General features: G+C 36.2%; 1 protein-coding gene and 1 long non-coding RNA gene across 2 annotated transcripts; both read left to right on the top strand.

Annotated features, from left to right (window-relative positions):
* The first annotated feature begins 219 nt into the window (after nucleotides 1–219).
* LOC109166903 (14 kDa proline-rich protein DC2.15-like) lies at nucleotides 220–909 on the top strand. Its single transcript, XM_019315800.1, has one exon. The coding sequence runs from the start codon at nucleotides 291–293 to the stop codon at nucleotides 690–692; it is 402 nt and encodes a 133-aa protein (XP_019171345.1). The 5' UTR covers nucleotides 220–290; the 3' UTR covers nucleotides 693–909.
* A 10,129-nt stretch (nucleotides 910–11,038) lies between these two features.
* Nucleotides 11,039–12,283, top strand: LOC109166904. Its single transcript, XR_002051757.1, has 3 exons — nucleotides 11,039–11,366; nucleotides 12,078–12,113; nucleotides 12,267–12,283. It is a non-coding gene; the product is annotated as an uncharacterized LOC109166904 (long non-coding RNA).
* The last annotated feature ends 302 nt before the right edge of the window (nucleotides 12,284–12,585 follow it).

Here is a 12,585-nt window from a genome sequence, read left to right on the forward strand (position 1 = left end):
TTGAGATGTATTTGTATTTAACGACATTTCAACGATTTTGTTGATGGAGAACTAAAAATGGTCATGCCACAATAATACTAGGACCAAGAGAGAATGTTCTAATAAAAAATGACTAAAAGTAAACAGTTACTTATAAATCTAGGACCAAAAATGAAATTAACTCTTAATCCGAATGTTTAATTTACAACAATCCCCATTCATGGAGCCTATAAAAGGGCACCCCTCTTCCTTAAACTTCATCACTAAAATCAAAACCTTAACAATAGTGAAGTGAAGTGAGTTATTTAGATATGGATTCCAAGAGCACTAGGGCTTTTGCTCTCTTTCTTGTGATCAACATCCTCTTCTTCACTACAGTGAGTGCATGTAACACTTGCCCTAGCCCTAAGCCAAAGCCAAAGCCAAAGCCAACCCCTACCCCTTCATCGAAAGGCAAGTGCCCTACAGATGCCCTAAAATTGGGGGTTTGTGCCAATGTTCTGAATGGGTTGCTCAACATTACTATCGGAAACCCTCCCAAGAAGCCATGCTGCAGTCTCATCGAGAACCTCGTAGACCTCGAAGCCGCCGTGTGCCTTTGCACTGCCATTAAGGCAAACATCCTAGGTATCAACCTTAATATTCCTCTTTCCCTCAGCTTGCTCCTTAATGTCTGCAGCAAGAAGGTTCCAAAGGGCTTCACTTGCCCCTAGATACATCATTATATGATCAAGCATCCATCTCGATATTGATTTGTTTGTTCTGAGATTGTTCGAGCGGTTTGTTTTATTAGGTTGTTTTGGTGCTTCTAGCTTGAGAGTTATTATGGTTGAAGTGCATGGTAACATCTTGTTTCCATAGTTTGGAGAGCATGTAATAATTAATTATGCTTATTGTGTGATGTAAAAATAATATATTACCTTTTGCAAATTTGGATTTATTTTTTCTTAATCTGTGCGCAATAGAAAAATAGTTATCTGTTTTAGGGAAATTATTATGTGGATCATGGTCCACAATAAAAAGTACATTTTTAATATAATAAATGTATATCATTTGTGTACTAAATGTACATTATATAATATAATGTACTCTCAGAACACAAATAATGTACATTATATAATATAATGTACTCTCAGCACACAAATAATGTACATCTCCTGAATACAATGTACATTTTTAATATACTAAAAACACATTATTTTTGTACTGAATGTACATTATTTTACCGTATACAAAATATGGTCCACACAATGTTAACGTGTTGTGTGGACCATAACAAAAAGTACATTTTTAATATACTAAATGTATATTATTTGTGTATGAAATGTACATTATACAATATATTGTACTCTCCGTACACAAATAATGTACATCCCCTGAATACAATGTACATTTTTAATATACTAAAAATACATTATTTTACAGTATACAAAATAAGGTCGACGCTGCTTGTATGGACCATGGTCCACACAATAATGATTGCTTACAGACAATTTATATCATGGACCAGGGTCCACATAGCATCGTGGACCCTAGATGAAATGACATCATTTTGAAATTTAAGCTTTAACATATTCATTAATTTTTCGTTTGTCATGCTTTAACACAAAAATTTAATTTATTCTAGGTACAGAATCAATATTCTTAAGGTACAAATTTCATAACACAAGACACAAAAACTCATAACACAAGACACACACATGTTATATATTTACTTATTTTGAAATATCATTTATGTCCTATAGGCACATAATTTCATAATACAAGACATAAATTCGTAAAATAAAACACACAATATGTTGTGTTACACAACTACTAATTTATTTCAGGTACAGATCGAAACCATACGCTTAAGGTACAAAATTGCATAACATGATATATATATAGAAACGCATAAGCACATACATATGTTTTATATTTACTTTAGTGCATATACAGAATCAATATTGTTAAGGTACAGAATTGCATAACATAAGACACTGTTGGTACCGTTGGTAGGAAAACAAATAATAATCAAATAAAATTGACTATTATTTTCTGGAAAGAAGGGAAGAAAAGATGAAAAAAAGTGGCTAGTGTTTGGTGTTGGGTTTTTGCAAGAGTCGAGTGAGCACTCTTTCCTTAAAACCTTATTTGCCACCTCCCAAAGATGCTAGGAGCGTTGTGGCCTAGGCTTCCCAGGATAAAACTTGCTATGATTCAGTGTTTGAGCATTCAAACAAAGAATCTGGCGAGCAAGACGTGGTTATGAACACAGTAGGCAAAGAAAGGGAGTTTTGAGGCTGAAAAACAATGTTTCGTGTACAGTGCTGTAAAAATCCGCTTCTCACTTTACCGCAGGTGCCGACGCACGGGCTTGTATCAAGCCTTTTTCAATCTCAGCTAGTTGGAATTTGATTTGCACCCCCCCCACCCCCGCGCGCGAGAGAGCCTCTATGCTATACAATTCTACAAGCTTCAAAAGAGCTCTTGTATATAAGGGGGGAAAATCTTCATTCCAAAGCAATGTGGGACAAAAGCGCACTTTTTCCCTTCATTTTCCAACTCAAATGGGTCTACTTTGAGAATCAATATCTCATTCACCCATTATCCGTTTTGAGCGTACAATATATCGATCTCTTCGTCTCACTACGAAGAATCCGAATCCACTTTAATCCGACCCAAATCAGAAGTGGACCCCACTGATAATTGTACCACAAAATAGCCACTTAACATGCCATTTTATGCCATTTTAAGCTATTTTTTCCAACAGACACAAACGCATAACACAAGATACAAAAATGCATAGCACAAGACACAAAAACGTATGTTATATTTACTTTATTTCAGGTACAGAATCTATACGTTTGAAGTACAGAATTGCATAACATGAGACACAGAAACACGTAATAAAAGACACATACACATGCTTTACTTTACAGTTAAAAAAAAAAACAAACTTATAACATGAACTAAATAACAAACGATCGCCGTCAAAATTAAAATTCAAAACGACGTTGTATAGGATCAAGTCCACAGTACACTATGGATCTTCGTCCACGGTATAACGATTGGCCATTACATCCTTTTGAGTTTGATGAGTCATTGACCACATACTTAAGCTAAGTGACTCAATTTCATTTCACTTTACAAGGCACCTTATTGATTACTTTTTTTCTTTTTTGAAGGGACCTTATTGATTACTTATTCTCAACTTACAATACAAAGTCAACAAAATACTTTACAAACATTATTTAACTAACGTATAAAATATAATCACAATAAAATGGTAAATGTTTTATTCAAAATAAAAAGGCTTAGAAGACCGTTGTTACGTTTTGGATGAGTCTGACACTAATACTAAATTAAAGTATATATTTTCTCTCAACTAAAATACTAAATTAAGAGTTTAACTACATATTTATATTTTATATTCTATATGCTTAACATACAGTTGTATCCAATAATTTTTAGTAATTCTTATTCTGACCATGATCTTTAGTCTTTACTGAGCATTCAAAATTGGTCGAACCAAAATTATGGCAGAGATTGGTTATATACCCCATCCAGTTGGTACATAACACGTCCGTAACTAATACGGAGTAATATTCATTGAATTTTTGAATAAATTAAATTTGTAATCATCGCTAAAACATACATCATTCGACCTTTGAAGCTTAGCTTTAGACTAGATCGAAACCATCAATTGTGGTAGAATTCAGACATCGTAGATGGTATATAGAAACACAGGGAAAAGGCAAGAACTTCCATTGCAAACACTTATAAGCATTGAAACATGTGGTTGTGGTGTCTTGCATTGCTATATAATTTATACACATATTTGTTTTAGATAAAGTTATATAGATCAAAAAATTTCACCAAATTAAAATTGTTCTCCTCACTATGATGTGTTGATTACCGTAAATTGGTTGATCTCACCTTACAATAAAGAAAAATATATGTTTATTATGTCACATCAAATGATGAACATGGAAAAAAATTTTGGTGAAAAATTTTAGTCTTAACATGCATGATTCTTTTTTTATTTTTATTTTTAATAGAGTAAAAACAATCCTTATACAACAATAAATCATAATAGATTGTCTAAAATAGGGTTACAAGACACTCGGGCGATAATATTACTTCCTAATTAAAAACAATATGCAATTCACTCAATATTACTTCCTATTGCCATTGCAAGATAGGTTGTTGAACGATTAACTTCAATATAATATGTGCGTCATGTTAAAAAAAATTGAATTCAGATATATTTTGAATAAAAAGTCAAACTTTACTGATATAATACGAAATGAAATCTTTAATTGGATTAATGCAGCTCATGGTATGTTACTTAAAAGTAATTCTAGCTACTATTGCAAAAATCATGGTAATTTCTTACTGTTAGGAACATTGTATTAGGATTTTGATGATGCCAATGTAATGTAGAAAAGTAGACCCCTAACCTTTAGCTTTTTCAATCGCTGCTTTTGTCCTAGACGAGAGTTGCCATAACTCCTATGTAATTCGTGTTAAGCTAGACAAACACACGAAAATGAGTTATGATTAGATGTTAGGGTCCCCAAGGCGAAAGAAGACACGAGACATGAAGAACATCAACGAGAGTCAAGAAGGAGTTGTCAACAAACACGAAAAGACAGTTCTTTATGAAGACGATATGTATCAAACATTACTTCTCTTCAACAACGAGAAGAATGTTCTAACTGTCCATTTTGACAACATCCTAGGACAATAAGGACCTCACCTTAAGGGACACACTTTTCAAGAAGCATTAAATGAAGATATACCATCTTCTGAAGCTATAGGACAAAACCTAATGCTTTCCACACCTCCAACGGCTACATGGTACAACCTCATTAATGGAGCATTTAATGCATGAAGCTCCCCGGTCCTTGTCTGATGGTTAAAAGGTTCGAAAATTTCATCTCCCTCCAACGGATGAATTTTCATCACCTATATAAACCCACCTTCATCAACTAAGAAGGTGCTGGTTCATTCTCACTCGACTTACTCACTTACAAAAGCACTTGAAACGCCTACAATTTACTAAAAGCTTTTGTGAACCAGTTTTGAGGTGCTAAGTTACTTGAAGAAGACTATTGATCATTTTCTTACACCTCAAAGGAAGTCTTGCCATCTGTTTGAAGCAATCATATCTTAGAGTCAAGACCTCATAGTTGGAGAATTCAAGAAATCATTTTCTACCAACCTCAACTTAGGAGAAGAAGTTGATAGAGGCGGAGTAAACTCGAGGAGTTGAAAAACCTACGAAGGCTGCCCGGCTTAGTGATCAAGGAAGTCTTTGTGTAATTGTACTAAGAGTGATAGTGCAATCCTTCCAACAGTTGTGGAAGAAGAGTGGAGTAGGCAACATTAGCCGAACCACTATAAAATCTCGTGTCCCTTCTATCTCTTTACTTACGCTTTTCTTTTCTGCATTCATATCATTCCATTTATCATCGTTACCGAAAGTTTTTCTAATTAAGAAAACTCGTGCAAAGTATTTAAAACGAATCTTTCTTATCCGCTGCGCCAAGACACCGAAAGGTGACGATTAGGGCTTTTCACGAAAAGAGTCTATTCACCCCCCCCCCCCTCTAGACTCTCATTTCATTCTATCGGGACCAACACTTACCAAACTATATATTTATATACAAAATTAGGGCGGAGGTTTGAATGACTGAATCCAGCATCGTGCCATACAAATATGGCGCTGAAAGCTACGCAAAATAAAGCTCCACCTTCACTATTAATTATAATTTTTCTATGGTAATAAATATTTGATTCTAACAATTGGTATCAAAATAGATCATGTGTTTGAATAAACCCATTAAAAGCATGAGGTTGAGGCATAGATCCTGGCATAGAAATTGAGCTCCAAATAAAAGTAATAATTTTTCGTGTAATAAAAGTAATAATTTTTCGTGTAATAGTAAGTGTTAATTGATCACAATCATGATGGCGAATGCTCAAGCAGTCGCACAAGGAGCAGGAGCTCCACAAATGATACTAAAGCCAAACGACCAGTACTCCTCGGAAGAGAGAACAAGAGCGAATCTGGACAATGCAGCAAGAAATATTCTCTACAACTCTCTGGATGATTCCTTGTTTCCCAGAGTCCGAAAATGCAAGAATGCTATGGAAGTGTGGAATGTCCTAATGAGTTTGGGAGAAGGAGGCGAGCAAGAAAAGGACAACAAGCTGACAATGGCTATAAAAAATTTGAAGATTTCAAAATGCTGCCAAATGAATCAATCATGGATATGGAACTCAGATTCACCAGACTGATGGACGATTTATCAGATCTTGGGAAAGAACTTACTGAGAATGAAATGAATCTGAAGATCCTTCGTGGTCTACCAAAATCATGGGAAATGAAGGTTATTGCAATGAGGGATAGTCGAGATATGAAAACAACAAGCACGGCCAAAATTTTCAGTGATCTCAAAGTTTATGAGTTCGAACATGAACCCAAAAAATGCCGAAGATTCAGAAACAAGAAACATTGCTCTCATGGCAAATCAATCAGCATCAACATCCAACAGGTCGAAATCTAACTATTGTGATTTTTTATCTGACGAACAATATGCACTATTTGTCAGGAAAATGAAAAGGTTCATGAGAAAGAACAACTTTCAAGACCCACAACGATCGGGCCACCGAAAGAAGCACGAGAGCTTCCCTCAAACCTCAAAAACCGAAACCATGGACTCTCAGCTATTATGCTATAGTTGCCGAAAGCCAGGACACTTCAAGGCGAATTGTCCACATCCCATAGTAAGCAAACATCAAGATAACAATGCTACCACAAGTCCCTCAAAAGAGACTGGAGAAAGATATAAAAGAAGCGACAAACCTGAATCATCAAACTCCAGAAAGGAAGGAAGAAGGAAGGCAATGGTAGTAAACAAAACTTCTGACACAGTCGCAACCGAAAGTAGCTCCTCAAGCTCTAGCTTAGAAGACGAAAACACTGATGAGGAGAAGAGACTGCTGTGCTTATTCAGTCAAGAGTCAGACGATCTATGTCTCATGGCAGATGAAGACGAGGTAAATTCTCATTCATCCTCTTGTTATTCAGCTGAGTCGAGTTCTGTGAGAAGTCTTACCTCCAATGAATCTGTCACCGAAATGATAAGGAGGTTCAATGTGATAAATAGCACTTACTCCAAACTCAAGGAGGGGAACTCTCGGCTCATGCTTAGCTATAATGAACTAAAGCAAGTTCGTATTGAGAACAATGTGCTAGTCATTGCTAAGGAGCAGCTCGAGAAAGATGTTCTCGCTCTAAAGGAGCAATGCACAGCAAAAGAGAAGAGAGAGCAAGAACTGCTTGAAGTTTTGGATAAATTCAATAATTCATCCAACCTAATGGATAGAATGTTGAATGAATCCAGACTGCCTGGGGAAAGAACTGGAATTGGTTTTAACCCCAGCTCCTCTTCACAAGTCGAATTGAACAAATCCACGAATGCATATTCACACGAAAGCTTCGAGGTCGCGTTTGTTCAAGGACCCACCCAGGTGTCTGAGCCTATGATGGTAGTTAACAATGTCGAAACACCACAATCAACAAGCCAACCGAAAGGTACGGCTGTACAACGAATTGTGGAATCTGGAAAGAAGAAATCTGGTAATGGCAATCCTAGACAAATCTATGTCAAAAGGAATGGACCAAATGGCAATAAACAGAATCTACGCCATAAAAAGGGTCAGCCTAACTTGAACACTCAATCCAATAAAAAGACGAATGTTAACCAGAGGCAATATCGTCCGAAATTCACACGAAAGAATCCTGTTCAAGGAATCTCAAAAACCGGACAAATCAGACAACCTGAAAGATCGTTCAAAAGATCTGGGTATGGCAATGGATGGACTGGGCCATCAGAAGAAGATTGGTTTGATTACCCAGAACCTCTCCCTAGAGCAGTATTTGAAAAGGTTCATCTGCGTAAACAAACCAATCATCTCAAGCATTATGAAAATCTTCCTCAGGAAGATCAACGTAAGAAATATAATGCTAAAGTCTTTGCCAGCATCCATTATGATTATCGTACATCTAATGGATATAGAGGACCGAGGATGAGTCGTGGATACTCTAGGTTGATGTGAGTTCCAAAGTTGACTGCTAACCCCCAAGGACCCGAAACTAAATGGGTACCTAAAAACACATAATCTTTGATGCAAGAAAAATAGGTCATATGGTATATTGATAGTGGATGCTCAAGACATATGACTGGTGACAAAACAATGTTGAGCAACTTTAAGGAATTAGATGGACCCAAAGTTATCTTTGGAAGTGAAAATAGCGACAAAACTCGTGGAAAAGGGGACATCATCAACAAGGGAATAACAATTCAAGATGTCTCTTATGTTGAAGGACTGAAGTTCAATCTTCTAAGCACAAGTCAATTTTGTGACAAAGGATACAAAGTAGAATTTCTCAAAGACGAATGCAAAATCGTGAACACGAAGGATAATAAGACAGCTTTAACGGGACAACGAAAGAAGAATATGTATGTATTATCCTTAAATTCTTCTAATGCTAACGTTTGCCTTGTAGCCAAAAGTAATGCAGATCTCAATCAAGAATGGCACAACAAACTAAGTCATCTGAACTTGAAGACGATAAACAAGCTTGTCAAGAGAAATCTCGTAAGAGGGCTACCCGAAGCATCTTACACGAAAGATAAAATATGTGAGGCATGTCAAAAAGGAAAACAATTCAAGTCATCTTTCAAGTCAAAAGATGTAGATGCAAACTCTCGATCTCTAAGCCTTCTACATATGGATCTCTTTGGACCTGTTGATCCAGCAAGTTTGAGTGGAAGAAAGTATACTCTTGTTATAGTAGATGACTACACAAGATATACATGGGTGCTTTTCTTGAAAAAGAAGAATGAAACAGAAACAGCTCTTCCAAATCTTTTGAGACAACTTCAAACAGAAAAGGAGCTCAAAATAATACGAATAAGATCAGATCAGGGAACGGAATTTGTCAACAGAGTCATAAAGGAATTTTGTGCGCAAAATGGAATTTTCCAACAACTTTCGGCAGCACGAACTCCTCAGCAAAACGGAGTAGCCGAAAGAAGAAACAGAACCTTAAAAGAAGCTGCACGAATGATGATCTCTCACTCAGCACTACCTAAGAGATTTTGGGCTGAAGCCATAAACACGGCATGCTATACACAAAATAGATCCTTGATCAACAAATCTCACAACAAGACACCATATGAGCTATGGAAAGGTAAAACTCCTAGTATCGGTTATTTTCATGTCTTTGGTTGCAGGTGCTTCATACATAACAACGGAAAGAATCATCTAAGAGCGTTTGATGAAAGAGCTGATGAAGGGCTATTCATGGGATACTCCTCTGTAAGCAAAGCATTCAGAGTTCTAAACAAGCGAACAATGGTAATTGAGGAATCCATTCATGTCAAGTTTGATGAACAATCTGAGATGAACCCATCTGGATGTAAAACAGAAATCAAGTCAAATCAAAATCCTCAGCATCCTGTTGACGAAAATACCTCAGACGAAGAAGACATACTCTCGTCCTACACGAAATATCAATTAAAGGTTCCTGAACCCGAACCTGTGTTTCAAGAGAAGGTTGGAATTCAACAGAATGATCCTACATCTATCACAACATCTAAACCAATGATATACATTGATCTACCTTATATTCCTGAAATGGATGCTCAAAATCAACAAGATGCTTTTGAACCAGACCTTCGATGGTTAAAAGATCATCCATCAGATCAGGTTATTGGAAATATCCAAGAAGGTGTAAGAACAAGAGCCTCTTTGCACGAAAGTATGATGGCATGCTTCCTGTCACAAATGGAACCAAAAACCATAGAAGAAGCTCTAAAAGACCCTGACTGGGTAATAGCCATGCAAGAAGAGCTCCATCAATTTGAACGAAATGAGGTATGGGAACTTGTTCCGAGACCATCTCATCAGAATGTCATTGGAACTAAATGGGTGTTTAGAAACAAAATGAGTGAAGATGGGCTCATTGTTAGGAACAAAGCTCGTCTTGTTGCTAAGGGGTATTGCCAGGAAGAAGCTATTGATTTTGATGAAACCTTCGCCCCTGTAGCTAGATTGGAAGCTATTCGCATATTCCTAGCTTTTGCAGCCTATAAGAACTTCAAAGTCTATCAAATGGATGTCAAGAGTGCCTTCTTAAATGGACTTCTTGAAGAAGAGGTCTATGTTGAACAACCACCTGGCTTTGCAATCAATAATGAGCTTGAAAAGGTATATCATCTCAAAAAGGCTCTTTATGGCTTAAAACAAGCTCCACGAGCCTGGTATGATAACCTTTCATTCTTTCTTATCAACTGTGGCTTCACGAAATGAGTGGTTGATAAAACACTCTTTCGTATAAAAGATAATTATCATATTCTTTTAGTCCAAATCTACGTTGATGACATTATCTTCGGAAGCACGAATCCAATCTTGTGTGAAAAGTTCTCCAATCACTACAAAAAAATGCTTATATAGTGACGGATAATTTCCGTTGCTAAATTAGTTATGGAATATCGACAATTTAGCGACGGATGTTTAATTTTATTGTTAACTTGACATTTAGCGACGGATTAGCGATGGATTAACGATGAATATTGCGACGGAATATTTCCGTCGTTAAATACGTAGCTAATTTTTGCGGTAAATTTTGGCGCAAAAAATAATGACGAATTTGCGACGGATTTACGACGATTTTTTGCGAGTTGACTCTAAAAATTTTAATAATTTTAATTACTATAATCTAGCGACGGATTTATGAATCCGTAGCTAAATTTAGCGACGAATTATTGATTCCATCGCTATATAGCAACGGATTGACAAATCCCTCGCTAAATATAAATGTTAAAAGACGAGATTTTTTTTATCTTAGCGACGGATGTAATAATCCGTCGCTAAATATAAAAGCTGAGATTTTTTACATTTTAGCAACGGATTATTGAATCCGTCGCTAAATATACAAGTCAAATACAGAGTATTTGTTTTCTTTTTACATTTTAACGACAGATGTATTGATCTGTCGTTATATAATGACTTTAACCCTAAATTTTATCTGAAGATCAATCATTCTACATATCTCTATTCATCGACTCCATCTCCATCGTAGTCTCTCTTCGCCGAGTATCGTCCATCGGCTTCCCTCCCCTGCTATAGCCATCGCCTATTGCCGCCCATCGGAGTTCCCTCCTCCGCCATAACCATCGCCACCTGCAGTCGTTTTTCATCCTAGACAGAACCGTTGTAGCCTGGGTCCTGACAATGCGTGGGTCTTCCTCGACTACTCCATCTTCTGTTGCTTCATCTCCTTAGTAGTCGCTGACTGCTTACTCGGTACCGTTACTTCCTACGTTCTGGTTAGTTTCTATTCTCCTAATCTTAAACCCTAATTCCTAAATTCCTAATTTTATAAAACACAAAACTGAGGTGGTTTCCTTCACGCAATATACTATCTGCTTCCTTCACTTACATTTACCCCATTTTTGGCATCTTCTTTGCTTGGATACTTGAAATCACTGCCTGGGTATTTGGTCATTTGGATATTGTTGATTAATCTGTTTATTTCTTATGGTATTGTTTATTTATTAGTTTGTGCACAGTCTTTCAATTGGGTTTCATTTTTCTACTTGTTATGCTGGAGTTGGATTTCAAATTCTTGTTATGCTTTTTGTTTTTTGTTGTTCTATTTCATGTTATTTATGATTGATTTAGCTCAATGTTATCTTAGGAGTATTATCTGCCATTTGATTGTTTTTCATATGTAGGATTGATTATACAAATCACTATCAATAACTTAAAATTTGTAGCTTTATTTAGCTTTAAATTTTTACTTTTCAGAACTGAAAGGGTAATAGTAGCTATTTTTCATTCTTTAATTGAAGCTTTAGGACTCTCTAGATATAATTAGCTCCAATGAGCTTAATTTTTCTTTTCAGAACTAGACATGTAGTAAAGCTATTTGTTTCTTATAAAACATACAAACAACTTTATTTAGCTTAAAAATTTTTCTTTTGAGTTATGTAGGGATTTATTGTTCTTTTTCCTTCCTTTATCTATTTTAATTGTAGGAAGTAAGGTTTGACTCAGTTCTGGCACCATACAAGGTATGTAATCCTTTTAGTGAGGTTGTTTCCAACCTTTTTCTTTTCTTGTAAGAAATTTTTGTAAGAGGAAAAGTATAGTAAGAGGAAAAGTATAGTAAATAGTTCATTGAACTTGATTCTTTAATATTGTGGTCTTCTTCTCTTCTCTTTGAGACCATACATGCAATGCCATATCAATATCACAGGCACTGGAGGTTGTTGATGTTAAGCAGCAGACACAGATGGTTTCAGAACTTGATGGTTCTATTATGAAGTGTGTTCGTGATCAGAATGGGAACCACATGATCCAGAAGTGCATAGAGTGCGTCCCTCAAGCTTTATCCACGCATCCATATGGGTGCCGTGTCATTCAGGTTTGGACAGGCTTTTTCTTTCTTATTACCCTGACATCCATTGCCTCATATTCTGATCTACTTCGTTTACTTTTGCAGAGAGTCCTTGAGCACTGCGATGACCCTGAAATGCAAAAGAT

This window comes from Ipomoea nil, unplaced genomic scaffold (genome assembly GCF_001879475.1).
Source record: "Ipomoea nil cultivar Tokyo-kokei standard unplaced genomic scaffold, Asagao_1.1 scaffold3130, whole genome shotgun sequence".
Lineage (NCBI taxonomy): Eukaryota > Viridiplantae > Streptophyta > Magnoliopsida > Solanales > Convolvulaceae > Ipomoea > Ipomoea nil.